This window comes from Gigantopelta aegis, chromosome 4 (assembly GCF_016097555.1).
Source record: "Gigantopelta aegis isolate Gae_Host chromosome 4, Gae_host_genome, whole genome shotgun sequence".
Classification (NCBI taxonomy): domain Eukaryota; kingdom Metazoa; phylum Mollusca; class Gastropoda; order Neomphalida; family Peltospiridae; genus Gigantopelta; species Gigantopelta aegis.
This window is the reverse complement of record NC_054702.1, coordinates 25,536,109-25,556,596: the sequence shown is the minus strand read 5'-3', so window position 1 is coordinate 25,556,596 and position 20,488 is coordinate 25,536,109. Positions and strand designations below refer to the sequence as shown.

At 38.5% G+C, this 20,488-nt stretch overlaps 1 protein-coding gene across 4 annotated transcripts in view; it reads right to left on the bottom strand.

Annotated features, from left to right (window-relative positions):
• LOC121370263 (tubby-related protein 4-like) overlaps positions 1-20,488 on the bottom strand; it is a 150,173-nt gene that overhangs the window by 64,736 nt on the left and 64,949 nt on the right. For all 4 annotated transcript variants that reach the window (XM_041495390.1, XM_041495392.1, XM_041495393.1 and 1 more), the window contains 4 exons: positions 14,395-14,505; positions 10,442-10,584; positions 8,379-8,606; positions 7,074-7,305 (listed from right to left, as the gene is read on the bottom strand). In XM_041495390.1, the coding sequence (XP_041351324.1) occupies positions 7,074-7,305; positions 8,379-8,606; positions 10,442-10,584; positions 14,395-14,505 (714 nt within the window). The remainder of the gene's footprint in view (positions 1-7,073; positions 7,306-8,378; positions 8,607-10,441; positions 10,585-14,394; positions 14,506-20,488) is intronic.

Sequence of the window (20,488 nt, the reverse complement as noted above, 5' to 3'; positions counted from 1 at the left end):
GAAAATATAACGTAGAGGGCTGCTTTATATCAAAGTGGGAATTTTCAGTTCAACTTAAAAACATAAAACTGTCTATGGGATGGTGCATATAAAACATCCCTTGCTGCTAATCAAAAAGAGTAGCCCATGAAGTGGTGACAGTGGGTTTCCTCCCTCAATATCCGTGTGGTCCTTAACCACATTTCCGATGCCATGTAACTGTAACTAAAATGTGTTGAGTGCGTCTTTAAATAAAACATTTCCTTCCTTCCTGTATGTATAAGCTACTCCGAATTCGTGTGGATTTGCACAGTTTCTATGGATGATGACGAACGTGGAGAGGATTTACTTCCAGCAGTTAAAACCAGTAACATGGCAGGGAACATTTTGTTTTAAAAATCTTGATTATCAATATTTCTAGTCAACAGAAGATTGATTAGCGACTGTTCAATGTTTTACAATTGTGTAGCTATCTCTAACAAAATATTTCCTGCATTGTAAATCTGTCCCGGGTCGGGCCCCTGGCTATCCAGAGACGGGACCCGGGATGGACATGCTCGAAACATTCGTGGTATATGAGCATGACAAAATTATCTGCTCCACTTCGCATTTCTGGTATCTATAATATTCTTACAATAATCACACTTTTCACAAATGTTTTATTTCTGGTATCTATGATAACCCTATACATGTATAATGCGGTAGTCCTACATTTCACAGACGGTTAAACACAGACTAACACTAATCAGGATTGCTGAATATTTAATCTCAGGATGAGAGATAACTGTCAACAAAGACATGAAGAACATGTTATTCAAATCATCTGAACCATATTATATACATAATATTATGTAATGTTTTTATATGGTGTTAACATCGTCAAAATATCTTCACAATACAAAGTGTTGAGATGTCAATGAGAAAATGTTCACTTCATTGATTAAATATCTGGCAATCTTGATTAGTGTTAGTTTACATTAATCATTTGTGAAGGGTGTGATTATTGTAAGATTAATTATCGTAGATACCAGAAATGTAAGTCATGAAATGCACAGGATGAATGACTTACTGTATTATCATGCAGTCTTAAAAATTAGCTACTGGACATAAATCCTCAACATTGGAGGCTCTTGTAACCACCAATTATATATCCTCCTCATCTAGTGCATCTTTGTAATCCAAGGTACCATTCCATATAACCACTGCAGTTATACGGAATGGTACCTTGGCTTGTGAAGATGCTACTAGTGGTACTACAGGTCAGGTCAGGTCAGATCAGAGTGTTTATTGTGCACATTCAGAACAAGCTGTTGTAGTGCACACCTGTCCTGGACACAGGGCCCGCTCTTCTGTCCAGGACAGAAAAGGGGTTGGTGGGTTGGAGGGGGGCACCACCTGCACTGGCTGGTGCAAGGGAGCACCAACAGTCCGACCGAGGCCAGTAAGAGGCGGTGGTGGTATGGTGCTATGGAATTTGGAAAGTCCCGTAGAGTTAAGCCAAAAAAGAATGGGAGTGGTACTACCAGCAATAAATTATTGTTAGTTATATAGTGCTGTGGCTCAGACTATTTCTATTAGCGCCAGAGAACAAGGATGTCAGCTGGATACAGGAATGTCCACAGAGACTGCACTCATGGAGGAAGATGAGACAGGTAGGTGGAGGTGTAGAACATATTTATTTATTACTCATCAGACATGTCCTGCTAGAGATATTGCAGTTCAACTGATGTCTCGGACAAGGAAAAGGAAAGGAAATTAATGATCACTGAATGACATCCCAGCCCTTTTAAAGTATGGCTAAATGACCTGAAAAAGTGCAATACTTGGTCCACAAAGTAAATGGAAAAAACCACACATTCCTGCCTCAGGAATTATTTTAATAGTCTTCGCTAACAAAGTGAGTGATGACTAGCACTCCCCTCCAGGGTTCATAGCCTTAAATACCAAACTAGGAAGGAAGGAAAATGTTTTATTTAACGACGCACTCAACGTATTTTATTTACGGTTATATATAGTGTCGGACATATGGTTAAGGACCACACAGATATTGAGAGAGGAAACCTGCTGTTGCCACTTCATGGGCTACTCTTTTTTTGTTTATATATTAGCAGCAAGGGATCTTTTATATGCACCATCCCACAGACAGAATAACACATACCACGGCCTTTGATATACCAGTCGTAATGCACTGGAGCGAGAAATAGTGCAATGGGCCCACCGACGTAAAGACAAAAACAATTCTAAAAATTTCAAAGACTTTTACCTGCTATTTTCAAAGACTTTCAAAGACTCAACACAGCGGTCAAAGACAATAGAATGTGACAAAAATACCAAATCATTTCATTTACGTTGCTGTCCTTGGCATAAAATTTAGCTTTTTTGCATGCATCATGACAGATTAAAATATCAAGTGCACGCAGCGGTAAAAAATATCATCATTGCTTTGGCTATGATTTGTGAGAATTCTGACATCATATATAACCATAATTAATATGTGTCAAGTGTGTCATTAAATACAACATTTCTTTCTTTCTTTTCTCACAGACACAGCAGCACGTATCACAATCTTTGACAAAGAAATACCAATCATGGACAGGGTATACTGGCAAGTTGATCCTGGAGATTGCTGACTCATCACTTTTTGTTGTTTGGCATGACAGCCATGTAGGTGGCGAGTTTTGGTTTAACACAAAAAAATAAGTTTCTTTTGTTTTAACAACACCAGTAAAGCACATTCATTTAGTAATCATCGGCTATTGGACGTCAAACATATGGTCAAAGAGAGGAAACCTGCTACATTTTTCCATTATTAGCAAGGGATCTTTTATATGCACCATCCCACAGAAAGGATAGCACATACCACGGCCTTTGATATACCAGTTGCGGTGCACTGGCTGGAACGAGAAATAGCCCAATAGGCCCGCTGACGGTGATCGATCCCAAGCCGACCGTGCATCAAGCGAGCACTTTCCCACTGGGTTGTGTTCCACCCCTGTGTTTTACAACAAAGTCTGTACCTGGATGTAGGTGGTGAGTTTTGTTTTAACACAACTTAGTCTGTACTTGGACACTGGGTGAGAATGTAATTACTGGCTGTACCGGCTCGCTGGCGGTAAGTCACGACCCGCCAGTCTACGGAGGCTCCTAATGACTTGTGCAAATCACGTGCTGTCAAGCTGTATACGGTTATCGCACCATCAATAACGGTCTCAGCACCTCGGCACTGTTCGCCCATACGTTTAATAATAATTGTTCCCAATAATAAGGTGGCAGCACAGTCTCAGTTTGAAAGGACGTGGACTGGTGTTTAAAGTGAGAGTCCCCTTCCCACAACCCCATCCCTCCAGCACGTTTAAAAATTATCCTGTGCTTATTAGTAGAGATCGAAACCAAATGGTCAGCAGGGGTGCCGAAAACACTGGTCCTATTGTCAAATAGGTAAAACATCTGGCCAGAAGAAAAGAGCATCAAAGAAAAGTTATGGGGCAGCACTGGTGAGCTCCAACTGACATCCAATTCATTGATGCAGCACATCTCAGAGTTTAGTGAGCATGTGAAACCGAACGAGAGGAAGAAGAAGAAGGAGAAGAAGAAGAATAAATATGTAAATTTATGACAGTGACTAATTGTTTTATATCTTTCGATCCCTGCACATACTGCTGTACATAATAGGCCTGTAGTATCTTTGATTCTATCATTGACGCAATAGTTACTAATTGTGTTACCAAATAACTGTATAAATGTGTTTAATCCTAGCTGGCACAATGCTGTAATAAGTACTTATTCCTGTAGTATACTTGGTCCTGGCATTGCTGTGATAGTTAATAATTGTGACAGTGACTAATTGTTTAAAAATATTTTTTTACCCTAGCTCGCACACTGTTGTAATAGTTACTAATTCCTGTACAATCCTCGATCCTGGCACTGCTGCAACAGTCACTAATTGTGACAGTGACTAATTGCTTACTATCTTTTGATGCCTGCTGGCACAGTACTGTAACAGTTAGTCATTTCTGTATTATCCATTATCCTGCCACAGCTGTGATAGTTATTGATTGTGATAATAACTAATTACTTTACATCTTTTGATCCTAGCTGGCACAATGCTGTAATAGTTAGTCATTGTTATAGTAGTATCCTTTACCCTGGCACTGCTGCTAGTTATTAGTTGTGACAGTGACTGAAATAGTTACATATTTCTGTAATATCCTTGATCCTGACCCTGACCCTGACCCTGTGATGATAGTTACTAATTCCGATACTGACTGTTTCTTATCTTTTGATCCTAACTGGCAAACTGCGGTAATAGCTATTAATTCCTGTAGTATCCTTGATCTAGTCGTTGCTGCTAGTTATTATAATTGTGACACTGACTGTAATAGCTACTAATTCCTGTAGTATCCTTGATCCTGACACTGCGGTGATAGTTACTTAATTGTGACAGTGACTGTAATAGCTACTAATTCCTGTAGTATCCTTGATCCTGACACTGCGGTGATAGTTACTAACTGTGACAGTGACTGTAATAGCTACTCATTCCTGTAGTATTCTTGATCCTGACACTGCGGTGAGAGTTACTTAATTGTGACAGTGACTGTAACAGCTACTCGTTCCTGTAGTATCCTTGATCCTGAAACTGTGGTGAGAGTTACTTAATTGTGACAGTGACCGTAACAGCTACTCGTTCCTGTAGTATCCTTGATCCTGACACTGTGGTGAGAGTTACTTAATTGTGACAGTGACTGTAACAGCTACTCGTCCCTGTAGTATCCTTGATCCTGACTGCGGTGAGAGTTACTTAATTGTGACAGTGACTGTAACAGCTACTCGTCCCTGTAGTATCCTTGATCCTGACACTGCGGTGAGAGTTACTTAACTGTGACAGTGACTGTAACAGCTACTCGTCCCTGTAGTATCCTTGATCCTGACACTGCGGTGAGAGTTACTTACTTGTGACAGTGACTGTAACAGCTTCTCATTCCTGTAGTATCCTTGATCCTGACACTGCAGTGAGTTACTTAATTGTGACAGTTTCTGTAACAGCTACTCATTCCTGTAGTATTCTTGATCCTGACACTATGGTGATAGTTACTAATTGATATGACAACTCTGACCCAGTGCTGTCAGTTATTAATTACAGCAGTGACGCTTGTTGTAAAAATTATTGACAGGGCTACGTATCGGCAACACTTAAAACACAATGCAGGTTGCGGCGGATGCAATCAATGTTCGGAATAAATGGCGTGTGAATTATTTATGTTTCCGCAATGCTTCAACTTAATGGCACTACCCAAGCAGGGTACCTAGAAATGCCACAATTCAATAGATCTGTCTATAATTATCTCCATTCGTCATACCAATGGGAGGGAGAAAAAAAATCCATAAAGCTGTGAAAACAGTCAAGCTGTCAAATAATTGCTGTTGATGTTGCAGCATTTACAATCATCACTTCAGGACAATAGAGCAAACACTTAATGACTTTCTGCTTACTGAAATCAATTTATCATATCATAGTACAGCCATGTATGCTCTATAGCAACTGATGTAAATATTACATAAGAAAATTATAACATGATGACAGAAATATTGGGATGTCAAGCATGATATTGCATCATAAAACTTCTTTTTTATCACAATACAGAATATCTTAAGATATGAATCCGTTATAAAGACAAACAATCAGAGAAGAAAATGACCTTGGATGGGACTCCCAAAAAAGACAAACAATCAAAGAAGAAAATGACCGTGGATAGGACCCCCCAAAAAAGACAAACAATCAAAAAAGAAAATGACCTTGGATAGGACCCCCCAAAAAAGACAAACAATCAAAGAAGAAAATGACCTTGGATGACCAAAAATGCATAAAAACTGGAGGGTCTTGAAACGTAAATGATTTACTGCATCAGAGAGAAAAAATGACCTTTCGACAAAACTGTTTTTGAAAAATACAGGGTCTTGAAAAGTAAAGGGTTTATTGTTGACCTTTTCATCAAAGAACAAGGACAACGAAAGTTTCCAGGTGATGGATACAGGAATTTACTTTCTTGCCACTCTGATAAAAAGCCATCTACAGTACATATTCAAAAGTACATGTTAATCTCTTCCAGAAACACGGACCAACCAAGATATTCAGGGTGTCTAAAAATACGTGGCTCTATTTACTGAATGAAGAAACGTTTGTAACTGAAGACATGAAAAATAGTTAGTCTTAAAGGGATAGACCCTATAGTTTTCAAACACTACAGCATATTTTTCACTATTAGTGCCATTTATGATCATTGAAATCAAACATTAATTATATCTTATTCTTTAAATTATCCATTTTCGTAGAACCGAAGTGTTTCTGGTCATCTTGGTGTTTATAGAACCAAAAATTGCATTTTTCATATTTTTTAAAACTCACATGCGTTTGAGAAGTAGCGGCTTATTGATTAGAGTGCCAGTCTATTTTTAAGGATTTTTCCTGTTTTAATGTCATAGACTCTTCTTTCACTATATTGTAACTTTATCCAAATGAGTTACAGGTTTGTAAATTAACTAAACTTAGTGTCCATTTTTTATGGGTTAAAACTAGGGTCTGCCCTTTTAAGAGTCAACAACAGCTACCAAAAATTACTGCCTGCTAATAAAACATTGGATATTACATCTTCTCCACTAACATAAATAAGTTATATTCATGTCCAATAAGAGGATTTTCATGGCAATTTGAAGATTGAGAAGGCTGTGCATATATAACCCCCCAGCTCTAACCCCTCAGAACAGCAACTGTCATCCTCCATTAATGTGATTGGACATTTTTCTAATGAAATTCCAGCATTGTCATATTGTTTTATGGTTTAGATGTTCAAACCTTGTATTCTAGACTCTTTAACTGTAGTCAATTTATATGAATACATGTGGTTTAGTGTGCCACAATGATCAAGAGCAGACCCAGGGAAATATATTAGGGAGGGAATAGATAGCAAAAGGGAACATGGGTCAATTCCCTGAAAAGGCCTCTTCAATGAAAATTGCAAATGAATTCATAAAAAAAAAATTAAATTAGAAAGGGATTGCTCTGGCGAGTCTGGAGACTATGCTGATACGACACATACCTCTACCAGTAGATTTTATCTTGGGGTCGTATATCACAAAGTCTGGCCTCAATTTGCTTGCCCGCTTCCCCTTCAATAGAGGAATAAGACCACCGAGGTATTCCAAATACAACGTGTAATGTCCACCAGACGTCTCGTCTCCGTGGCGAACCATTGTGCAGAACATGCGCTCATTTCCTGGAGGTGGAGTGCTCACAAACTCACGTAATTTGAAAGGGTCAGGAATATAGCTCTGAAAAAAAAAAAACCCAGACATAAATATAATAAGTGATATACTAATAAAAGGAAGTAACACATGGATTAAATAGTAACATTAAAAACTAGCAACATTAAAGACATATTTTGTTGTCAAATTCATTGGACTTTAAACAAGTGTTTATTTTGCATTACGTTTTTGTCCTGAGAGAAATAGTTGTCATCTTGACATGAGATGTAGCAAGTAAACAGATGAAAGTAATTTTAATAACTCAAATTGATTGGGATCAGGTACCTGGACGTGGACACACTTAACCACTAAATGACTTGCGCCCAGTATCAAAAAGTGGCCTATTAATATATAACATGTGGATGCTTAATACCCAACAGAATAATGAAAGAAAATGCTGAAACATTTTATTTTATTTACTATAAGCAGTTGCATTTCTTTCTTTCCTTTCTGTTTTTTTAAATCCCATGCACTACCCCTTTAGTTTTTCTTGCTTTGATTTCCATCTTATTTCTTGGCAGTCTAGCAGCTCCTCTTATCTTTCAGCTTCTGTTGCTGTCCACATCCACATCCCAATCCTTGTCTTCCCAATCTCAATAGATGCTCATCTATTGTGACCATCTGTGACACACACATACACACGTCAAATCCCCATCAACTTTAACCATGAGCTCAGTCTGATCACTTTGGAGAGTATCCAGGACTGATATTTATTTAAAAAATGTAATCTAAGTCTTTAATATCTTGGCAGCACCATACAAACAGCATGCATGTGACATCCGAGTGTAGACTCTTAAAACATTTTAGAAGCACTGGCACTGGCAAATTGTAAAGCTACTCCTGCAACCATCTACCGTCCACCCTATACATGTATGTAGCTGCTTAACACAGGGGATCCAATGTTGGAGCAAATATATCTAAATAGAGACATAGGGTTGAATTTACAAAGCCTGTTTTAGACTTACACGCATGTAACTATGTACATTTACTATGCTTAGAAACCTGCGCTTAACCAAAACAGGCTTCATAAATTCAACCCATGGTGATTTACTTTTAAAAAAGCACCTTTCAATAAAATGTGGGTCCAAATCAACGCTTACTTTTATCGTGGGAGAAAACAGAGCCTGTGCACCAAGCCTCAGTCTCGTTGGTATTGGAAGTTTGTCAATGTTTTTCTCCAGACGCACCACCTTTTTGACGACTCGCTGGCACAAGAACTGCAGTGGCGCAACCTGTTTGCTAATCCATGCAACGTACAGGTGACAGCCGGCGGCCATGAACAGTCGCCTGTCGTTGTGACCCCATGTTAATGCTGTCAATGGTTTACCCTGGAAAAAAAGAAGTAATTGGAATTAAATGAACAGTTGGCTGCCATTATGACCCCATGTTAATGTTACCCTGGAAAACAAGAATTACTGGGAATTATGTTAATGCTGTCAATGGTTTACCCTGAAAAACAAGAAATATTGGGAATTAAATGAACAGTCGCCTGTCATTGTGACCCCATGTTAAAGCTGTCAATGGTTTACCCTGAAAACCCCCAAGTATTCTGAGAATTAAATGAACAGTTGCCTGTGGTGGTGACCCCATGTTAATGCTATCAATGATTTACCCCGGAAAACAAGAATTATCAGGAATGAACAGCTGCCTGTCATTGTGACCTCATGTAAATGCTGTAAATGGTTTACCCTGAAAAACCAAGAATTATTAGGAATTAAATGAACAGTTGCCTGTCCTTGTGACCTCATGTTAATGCTGTCAATGGTTTACCCTGGAAATACAAGAATTATTAGGAATTAAATGAACAGTCGCCTGTTGTTGTGACTCATGTTAATGCTGTCAATGGTTTACCCTGAAAAAACAAGAAGTAATGGGAACTAAATGAACAGTTGCCTGTGGTAGTGACCCCATGTTAATGCTGTCAATGGTTTACCCTGAAAAACCAAGAATTATTAGGAATTAAATGAACAGTTGCTTGTCGTTGTGACTCATGTTAATGCTGTCAATGGTTTACCCTGAAAAAACAAGAAGTAATGGGAATTAAATGAACAGTTGCCTGTGGTAGTGACCCCATGTAAATGCTGTCAATCGTTTACCCTGAAAAACAAGAATTATCAGGAATGAACAGTTGCCTGTCGTTGTGACCCCACGTTAATGCTGTCAATGGTTTACCCTGGAAAAAACCCAAGAATTAACGGGAATTAAATTAACAGTTGCCTATTGTTGTGACCCCATGTTAATGCTGTCAATCTTTTACCCTGGAAAACAAGAATTAATGGGAATAAAATGAGCAGTTGCCTGTAATTGTGACCCCATTTTAATGCTGTCAATGGTTTACCCTGAAAACCCCCAAGAACTACTGATTGGGAATTAAAAATCTGTTAGTAGTCTCTTCTGCCCACAGTATTATGAATATAGTGTAACATGATAGAAGACCATAATTTGCAACATAATCTATGACAGAAATATTTAAAATCACAGTCTTCAGAAACATGCAGAGTGGGTCTGTCCACAAAAGAGAATCAATCAAGAGAATTTCAGGCAAGGAGAGAACAGGAAAAATGAATATTCATAACATCTGAATATTCAAAGTTGTAGTCTCACTACACCTCAAAGTTGGTAATAGACCAGCAATGTCTCTGTGTAAGCCAAATGATTATTTAGTTTAGTGGTTGTTCAACTGAAGAATGTGGTACCCACCCAACCCAAGAAAGACGAGAGAAAACTTTAGAGTGGTGATGATCAGGGTGTCAATTAAAGTTGCAGATATTTCTCATATGAAAATGGTGGGGGAGGGGTAATTGATCAGTGAACAGCAGTGGGATTTTAGAAGGGGAGGGGTAATTGATCAGTGAACAGCAGTGGGATTTTAGAAGGGGAGGGGTAATTGATCAGTGAACAGCAGTGGAATTTTAGATGGGGAGGGGTAATTGATCAGTGAACAGCAGTGGGATTTTAGAAGGGGGGGATCTAGACTGTGGTGGGAACATTTTATGGGGAGGGGTCAAGATATGCTTCCTTGTAAAATATATTGAAAAACAAGAAAATTTGCGGAGGAGTTTCAGCCTCCAAAACCCATCCCCCCTCTGTACACACACGGCAGGTGGGAAGCCATGGTAACATCAATGGATTTCAACATATCACTGTTCTCGCCGGTGCTGACCTGAGATGGAATGATGACCCAGTGTCTGAGTTTGCCGTCTTTGGAGTAGAAGTGTAGTTCATTCCTGCACTGCAGGTTTGGAAGTCTGATGAAACCAGCCACAGCCAAGTATTCACCACAGTTGGACCAATCCATCCGCAAACCTGAAATATATCATCAGTGAAACAATTAACATACATTATAGTGTGTCTCTGTTTCTGTCTGTCTGTCTGTCTGTCCCTCCTTCCTTCTTCCCCCTCTCTCTTCCCCTCTCTCTCTCTGTCTGTCTGTTTCTCTCTTTCTCTGTCTGTCTGTCTGTCCGTTGGTCGGTCCATCCGTCCATCTGCCCTCTCTCCCTCCCTCCGTCCATCCGCCCTCTTTCCGTCCATCCGTCCGTCCGTCCCTCGCTCTCTGTCTGTCTGTCTGTCTCTCTGTCTGTCTCTCTCTCTCTCTCTCTCTCTCTCTCTCTCTCTCTCTCTCTCTCTCTCTCTCTCTCTCTCTCTCTCTCTCTCTCTCTCTCTCTCTCTGTGAAAAATATCATTTGGATTTTGTTACTAGTCATTAATGTAGTACTAGTATAGTGAAAGTACTCAAAACTGGACCCTAACACTAAAATTTGCTCCTCTAAGCCAGAAACCTCACCAAACTGAACACTGGATGAATACTCCAGTCCCAATATGTTTATTTTGATAATGATGTAAATTAAAACAATAAACCTGAATATATATATAAATTTACATTTCTTGTACATGTATTTGGAACAAAATACAGCAGATCCTCTCTCATAAATACTAGTACTGAACTATTTACTGTGTTAATTAACAACAAAGCCTATCTCTCCCACTCCCAAGTGTGATATTTAAAACCTGATACAGTTGTTGAGTTTGACTGGCCTCAGGGATGTAGTGGCTAAGCCATCAGAAGGCCACTACACGAACTTCTCTTACACTAATTGCTAAGGACTAACCACTAACCCACTGTCCTGGACAAACAGTCCAGATAGCTAAGGTGTGTGCCCAGGACACGGTGCTTGAACCTTAATTGGATATAAGCACGGAAATAACTATAAATAAAAATGAATGAATGTTCAGTTCGAATGTCTTCCAATTTATTTTAATATCCCTTCCCATGCATGTACGTTCATCAGATGAGCACGCTTCCCCATCCATTCTGATTACACCAAATCCACGCCAGTCATTACTTTTGCAAATGTTGGAATTATATGCTGTACCCACTGTGCCTGCAGAAATCAATAATTGTGTGTATTACAGTATTTCTCACCAAAGAACAACACAGATGGGAAAAAACCCTAAAAAAACAGGGACATCACAAACGTTTTTAAACAACTAATTTCTGAGTCTCCGAAAGAACAAAATAAATGTACAGCAAACTAATAGACATGGGCTAATGATTGTGGTCATTATTCTCGTGTTAGTCCGTCACAATGAAGAACATGGCTATGCTGTTGCTCATAAAAACAAGCCATTATTGTGCAAAAGATTCCATTTAGATAATGGGGAATCAATAGTCCGACAATCCAGTTTTTTGATACCGATACAAACAAAAGCCACAGGTATATGTTCTGCTCCGGCGAACTAGATCCCTAACACAACGTGATTAAACGATCAAAGAGTTGCAGAGAAATGACAAAGGAAAGTGAGTGAGAAGAGGGAAGGAGGGAGGGGTGCACGAAGAGACGGGAGGGAGTGAGTGACGGAGAGAGATGGAGAGAGGGGTGGGAGGGGAGGGGAGGCACGGGGAGGGAGTGAAAATGGAGAGAGACGGGGATGAGAAACAGATATACCGATACAGAGACAGAGACAGAAAGAAAGACAAGACATGGAAGGGCAGACAGACAGACAGGGGGGAAGAGAGAGAGAGAGAGAGAGAGAGAGAGAGAGAGAGAGAGAGAGAGAGAGAGAGAGAGAGAGAGAGAGAGAGAGAGAGAGAGACAGACAGACAGACAGACAGACAGACAGACACAGAGACAGTAAAGTAAAGTAAAGTTTGTTTTATTTAACGACGCCACTAGAGCACATTGATTTTTAATCTTATCATCGGCTATTGGACGTCAAACATATGGTCATTCTGACACTGTTTTTAGAGGAAACCCGCTGTCGCCACATAGGCTACTCTTTTTTACGACAGGCAGCAAGGGATCTTTTATTTGCGCTTCCCACAGGCAGGATAGCACAAACCATGGCCTTTGTTGAACCAGTTATGGATCACTGGTCGGTGCAAGTGGTTTACACCTACCCATTGAGCCTTGCGGAGCACTCACTCAGGGTTTGGAGTCGGTATCTGGATTAAAAATCCCATGCCTCGACTGGGATCCGAACCCAGTACCTACCAGCCTGTAGACCGATGGCCTGCCACGACGCCACCGAGGCCGGTGACACAGAGACAGAGACAACAGACAAAGAGAGGGAGAGGAGAGAGGAAGAGAGAGGGAAAGGAGGGAGGGAGTTAAGAGAGAGAGAGAGCTGGGAGGGAAGATGGAGAGAGAAACCAACATACAGAAACAGAGAGACAGAAAGAAAGACTTGGGTAGAGAGACAGAGTGAGAGACAGTAGACAATGATCAAAGTTGTGCTGAAACAAGACAAAAGAGTAGACAAATAGATTGTCTTCACATGACCAATATTGGTGCCATATATACATATTAAGAATTGATGCTCAAGTTAAGACTTCGAAACCTATTGTAGCAACACATTAATGCGAATACTTAAATTTAGCTGGTATTCAAGACAACATATTAATGCATCTATAAATGGTGTGTATGGAAGAAAAACCTCTTCAGATATATCAACCACTCTCGGTTTTGAAGAGTCACTCCATCTCTGTTTGAACAACTGGCTATAAAGCAAAGTGCTGCAACGTAATGGTAACAAAGTCAACACTGGTGATTTGCTGATAAACTTTATGTGGGCTATATATTGCATGATGCTGCCAATAAAATTAAAACCTGTTTTTGTTTAACAACAACACTAATTAATCATAGGCTATTGGATGTCAAATATTTAGAAATCTTCAGAGAAAACTTGTTACATTTTTTCCATTAGCATCACTGGATCTTTTATGCACCTTCCCATAGACATATGACTGCCTTTGAATTACCAATTGTGAGGTATTAGTTGGTAATATGTGTGTGTGTGTGTGTGTGTGTGTGTGTGTGTGTGTGTGTGTGTGTGCATGTGCATGTGCATGTGTGTGTGTGTGTCTGCATGTATGGTGTGTGTGAAATGAGTCCACAGAGAAAATCCTACAACTCAATTTAGGCACCTGGGCCATCTTAGAAATCATAAAACCGTCGTAGTTTGTGACGTAACTACAGCACATGCCATATAGTGATGTCATAGCTTACGATGGTTTTGCGATTTCATAGGCTAAGACTGCTTCGAAAATATGGGCCCTGGGTTGGCATTCTACTATCGAGCTGGATCCCACAAAACATGCCAGCAATACTGAGAGCTTGTAAAGACAATGGGATATTAATTAATCATTTGTATTAGGCTAGGGATACGGTTACAGTGACAGTTACTTAGATATAAATTACCGTAGGTAGAGAACATCACCGATGGCACCTGGTGTACATTGTCTGCCAATATTTAACATTTGCACATTTGAAATATGTCTACACAGAGTAAAATAGCCTTTCAGTCATGTTTATTTGTCACTTTTTTTAAAATTGTCATAGGCAGGCTCACAAATTGCTATGGGAGACAAATTCTTAAGTTAGAGCCCTGATACTGAACTAACTAAAAACACACCAGTCAGGTTTGTAGTTGTCAAAAGGCTTTGAAAATAAACAATGATAATAAATTTAATTGATTTTTCAGATAGACAATAAATAACCCCCAAATTGTATTCAAGGGTTAGGGTAACAGCAATTTTATACATACGATAGCAGTAACAACTGAAATTTAGGTGGTGCATTTTCAACAGAGTTCAGTATATATTAATAATGACTTTACCTGTAAGAGTTGTGTAGACAATTTTCGGACAAACATCGTCATAGCTGGTGAGAAGGAAAACGTCACCATATTTAAACGACACTGCCAGCGTATAGTTCTTTGGATTGTTTCCTGGAAATCAGAAACAAAATACATGTACAACATTTACAATCTCACAGAATCGAAAATAATCAAGAACTGATTTGTACTATCTGGTAATTTTCACATCAGAATACAACGTTGTAGAACACATCAGGTCAAATTTAAGAAGCCTGTTTCAATTAAATATAAGAAGGAAATGTTTTATTTAATGACGCACTCAACACATTTTATTTATGGTTATATGGTGTCAGCTATTAAATATAGATGTTTAAGCATGGTTAAAATATGTAGTTACATGTGTGCAAGACAAAAACCGTCTTTGTAAATTTGATCCTTAATGTTTACAGTTAGGAAATAACATATGACATGTTTATAAAGAAAAAGGACATTGAGCATTCTTGTGCAAGAAAACTAGAATTTGAAATTGGCTGCATCATCAAATATTATGTTATTAAATACAAACATTGATTTTTTTTGTTCATGGTGAATGCACAACTGCAGGCCCATTAATTCAGCTTGAGGGTGCAAATCACTGATTACAAATTGAAATAACAATACATGCTCATATGCCTATTTAAGTTCAATTTAATTTATTATTCAGAAGGGTTTATTTGGAGAGGTTAGTTTTTTTTCGTTTTTTTTTTTTTCGTTCTTTTTTTTTCTTTCTTGTTTTTTTTTTGGGGGGGGGGTGTCTAATGTTTTTTTATATTTGGTTGTGTGTGTTTTTTAACTTTAACATGCAGCACATTTCAGTATCCTTCTTGATCTAATTAAAAAATTTTTTACACATTGTATAAGTGAGTCTTAATTACACATTGTATAAGTGAGTCTTAATTACACATTGTATAAGTGAGTCTTAATTTAATTTTTTCTATGTTTTATTAATATATGTGATTCCCTAATTTCATTTTTTAAACTTATTGTTTTCAAAATACTGAGATACAGGGAAACTCCTCTAAACCGGACACGCTTAGGACCAAGTCAAAAGTCTGGTTTTAAGAGGTATCCGGTTTAGAGAGGTTCTCTTCTATACAGATATTTAAAAAGGGACCATGAAAAACGTCCGGTTTTAAGGGGATTCCGTTTTACAGAGGGTCCGGTTTTGAAAGGTTTTACTGTATATGTAATGCATGTATGTTGCTATTTTTATTTGCTTCTTCATTTATTCTTCGTCAATCTTACTTGCTATACATGTAGCAGATAATCATATTCCTGACTACAAAATTAATAAATATATGCAATGCGATATATTTTAACATGCTCACTAAGGTTTTGAGCATGTCTGTTCCGGATCCCGTCTCTGGATAGTCAGAAGCCTGATCTGGGACAGATAATAAATATGTAGTTGCAATGAACAGCCTTATCGACCCACATATCAAATTTTTCAAACATCCACAGTGATTTATATTGTAGCCCAATTTTATTCTTATTTACCTAAAAGCAATTTCCATTGGGCTTTATTCCACTACTTGATGTTTATTTGTATAAATTTAAAGTTTGTTTTGTTTTAACAACACCACTAGAGCACATTGATTAATTATTGGATGTCAAACATGTGGTAATTTTGACACATAGTCATAAGAGGAAAACTGCTGCATTTTTCCTAATGCAGCAAGGGATCTTTTATATCCACTTTCCCACAGACAGAAAAGCACATACCACAGCCTTGACCAGTTGTGGTGCAATGGCTGGAACAAGAAAAACCCCAATCAGTTGAATGGATCCACCAAAGTGGTTCGATCCTGCTACGCAAGCACCTCAAGCGAGCACTCAACCAACTGAGCTAAATCCTGCCCCCTTATTCGTACATGACAAACAACAACCCTTAAACTGAGGATGGACACGTTCATAATCTAAATACATGTACCGGGTATATATACAGCTTGGTATAAACTGGATGACATTTACAGCTTTTTGCAAACCACATGATATATAAATATTAACTAATGTGTCTAGACCTCACATTATCGGACAACAAACCAATTACATTGCAACCAAGAAACAAAACAGGAGAAGATGATCTCATAAATATTTCTTAGGGCAGTTCCTGAATTAATCACACAGGGGAGGTGGGAGACAGGAATCACCATAGTTATATTATTTTATCCCTAGTGGGTCTGCTTCAAATTTTACTCTATAGATATATATGCATCATGCAGGGTTTCTGCCAGAGGGTAAAATGTGTACGGCGCCATACCCCCATTTTTTATTTTTTCAAGTTAACCTTTTGACAAAATTAAATTTTCCAATCATTACTGTATTATTTTCTTAACCTTAATCCTAAACTTAACCCATTTTCTTTCTAGGGGACTATAGTTACATTCAATTCCATATCACCATACCCAACAATTTCTTTTTGGTAGAAACACCAACATGGTTTTCAATTAAAAAAAAAAAAAATTGTGGTTAGAATATAACAAACAAACTGCTTCCAACAATCTTAGAGCACAATTAATTAATACAAACAAATGAAGAAAAAACAATAATGTAAGTATTTCTTAAGGTTATTTCAGAATTATTAACACAGGAATGTGGGAGGCACAATAACTGTGTTATTTTATCCTAGTGGGTCTGCTTCACAGTTTTCTCTCCAATTGTTTTACACATATAATCTTATATACATGTACTTGTTTTAAAATACATTTTTATTTTGTTAGTGCTGAAGGGGAGGGCAAGACGTAGCCCAGTGGTAAAGTGCTCGCTTGATGCACGGTCGGTTTTAATCGATCCCTGTCAATGGGTCCACTGGGCTATTTCTCGCTTCAGCCAATGCACCATGACTTGTACATTAAACTTTTAAAGGCTGTGGCATGTGCTATCCTGTCTATGGGATACTGCATATAAAAGATCACTTGCTGCTAATCGAAAAGAGTAGCCCATGAAGTGGCCACAGCGGGTTTCCTCTCTCAATATCTGTGTGGTCCTTAACCATATATCCGACATCATACAACTGTAAATAATGTGTTGAGTGCATCGTTAAATAAACCATTTCCTTCCATATTAGTGCTGGGCATACAAAAGAATTGAGAGTGCTCGCCTTAGGTGATTGGGTCAAAGGATCAAATCCCCTCGGTGGACCCATTCACTGATTGGGGTTTTCCCCATCCCAACCAGTGCCTGATGACTGGTTTATCAAAGGTCATGGTTTGTGCTATCCTGTTTATGGGAAAGTGCATATAAAAGATCCCTAGCTGATAATGGAAAATGTAGCAGTTATCCTCTGGGGATTATGTGTCAGAAGTACCAAATGTTTGACTGTCAGTAACCAATGATTAACTAAACTGTGTTCTAGTGGTGTCATTTTAGAGATTTAGACATTTTAGAGACCATGTTGCTAATGAATGACTGATCCCTGTCGGTGGGCCCATTGGGCTATTTCTTGTTCCAGCCAGTGCACCACGACTGGTATACTAAAGGCTGTGGTATGTACTATCCTGTCTGTGGAATGGTGCATATAAAAGATCCCTTGCTGCTAACAGAAAAATGTAGCAGGTTTTCTCTGAAGACTACGTGTCAGAATTACCAAATGTTTGAAATCCAGTAGCTTTTAATCAATTAATCAGTGTGTTCTAGTGGTGTCGTTAAACAAAACAGATTTTACAGAAGTATTTTACAAAAAGAATTTTACAAAAAGATTTTTACAAAAGAATTTATCAAAAGAATTGCTTCCCGTCCCTCCTAGCTACATGATCAATTCTGGCAAATCCCTTAGAATATGATCTCCATGGGTGGTAAGTAGCAGAGAGATGGGGGAAATGACATGGAGATGTCCCTTGTGAGTTGCCCCTACAGATGTCAAACACGGAGAAAGTAATACTACCCAGACCTCCTTTTCTCCGGCAAAACCTCGCTCTGATGATGCGATTATGTCAGGCGACGTATGTAACTGATGGTGAATATTTACTGCTAAGTAGCCAAACCACCATGGTGAATATTTACTGCTAAGTATCCAACCAGCCATCAAGATGACATATGAGGAAATTACCGGACACCACGCACACACACGGGCAGAGGGGGTCTAATGTCATACAGCACATATCCAATTAGTGGTCATTACAAAACACGCTCTTTATTCATAACAAGAGACCTGCGTGCGTAGATCATTTCTAATTGGTGACTCAGTGCAATGCCTGTTTTAGACATACACAGGGGAGTTAATAACAGCAAGATCTGTAGGAGCTGTGATCTTGAAATACGAAGGAGAGGAATGTTTGTTTCAATGACACCTCAGCGCATTATAAACTATGGCTATTTGGCGTCATGAAGACATTGTTTGACAAACCTTACACCTTATTATTATGAAGATATTGTCTGACAGACCTTACACCTTATCATCGTGCAGACATTATCTGACAAACCTTACACCTTATCATCATGAACACATTATCTGACAAACCTTACACCTTATCATCATGAAGACACTGTCTGATAAACCTTACACCTTATCATCGTGAAGACATTATTTGACAAACCTTACACCTTATCATCGTAAAGACATTGTCTGATAAACCTTACACCTTATCATCATGAAGACATTGTCTGATAAACCTTACACCTTATCATCATGAAGACATTGTCTGACAAACCTTACACCTTATCATCATGAAGACATTGTCTGACAAACCTTACACCTTATCATCATGAAGACATTGTCTGACAAACCTTACACCTTATCATCATGAAGACAGTGTCTGACAAACCTTACACCTTATCATCGTGAAGACAGTGTCTGACAAACCTTACACCTTATCATCGTGAACACATTGTCTGACAAACCTTACACCTTATCATCGTGAACACATTGTCTGACAAACCTTACACCTTATCATCGTGAAGACATTGTCTGACAAACCTTACACCTTATCATCGTGAAGACATTGTCTGACAAACCTTACACCTTATCATCGTGAAGACATTGTCTGACAAACCTTACACCTTATCATCATGAAGACATTGTCTGACAAACCTTACACCTTATCATCGTGAAGACATTATGTGACAAACCTTACACCTTATCATCATGAAGACATTGTCTGACAAACCTTACACCTTATCATCATGAAGACATTATCTGACAAACCTTACACCTTATCATCATGAAGACATTATCTGACAAACCTTACACCTTATCATCATGAAGACATTGTCTGACAAACCTTACACCTTATCATCATGAAGACATTATCTGACAAACCTTACACCTTATCATCATGAAGACATTGTCTGACAAACCTTACACCTTATCATCATGAAGACATTGTCTGATAAACCTTACACCTTATCATCATGAAGACATTGTCTGATAAACCTTACACCTTATCATCGTGAAGACATTATTTGACAAACCTTACACCTTATCATCATGAAGACATTGTCTGATAAACCTTACACCTTATCGTGAAGACATTGTCTGACAAACCTTACACCTTATCATCATGAACACATTATCTGACAAACCTTACACCTTATCATCATGAAGACATTGTCTGATAAACCTTACACCTTATCATCATGAAGACACTGTCTGATAAACCTTACACCTTATCATCGTGAAGACATTATTTGACAAACCTTACACCTTATCATCATGAAGACATTGTCTGATAAACCTTACACCTTATCATCGTAAAGACATTGTCTGATAAACCTTACACCTTATCATCATGAAGACATTGTCTAACAAACCTTACACCTTATCATCATGAACACATTATCTGACAAACCTTACACCTTATCATCATGAACACATTATCTGACAAACCTTACACCTTATCATCATGAACACATTATCTGACAAACCTTACACCTTATCATCATGAACACATTATCTGACAAACCTTACACCTTATCATCATGAACACATTATCTGACAAACCTTACACCTTATCATCATGAAGACATTGTCTGATAAACCTTACACCTTACCGTGAAGACATTGTCTGACAAACCTTACACCTTATCATCATGAACACATTATCTGACAAACCTTACACCTTATCATCATGAACACATT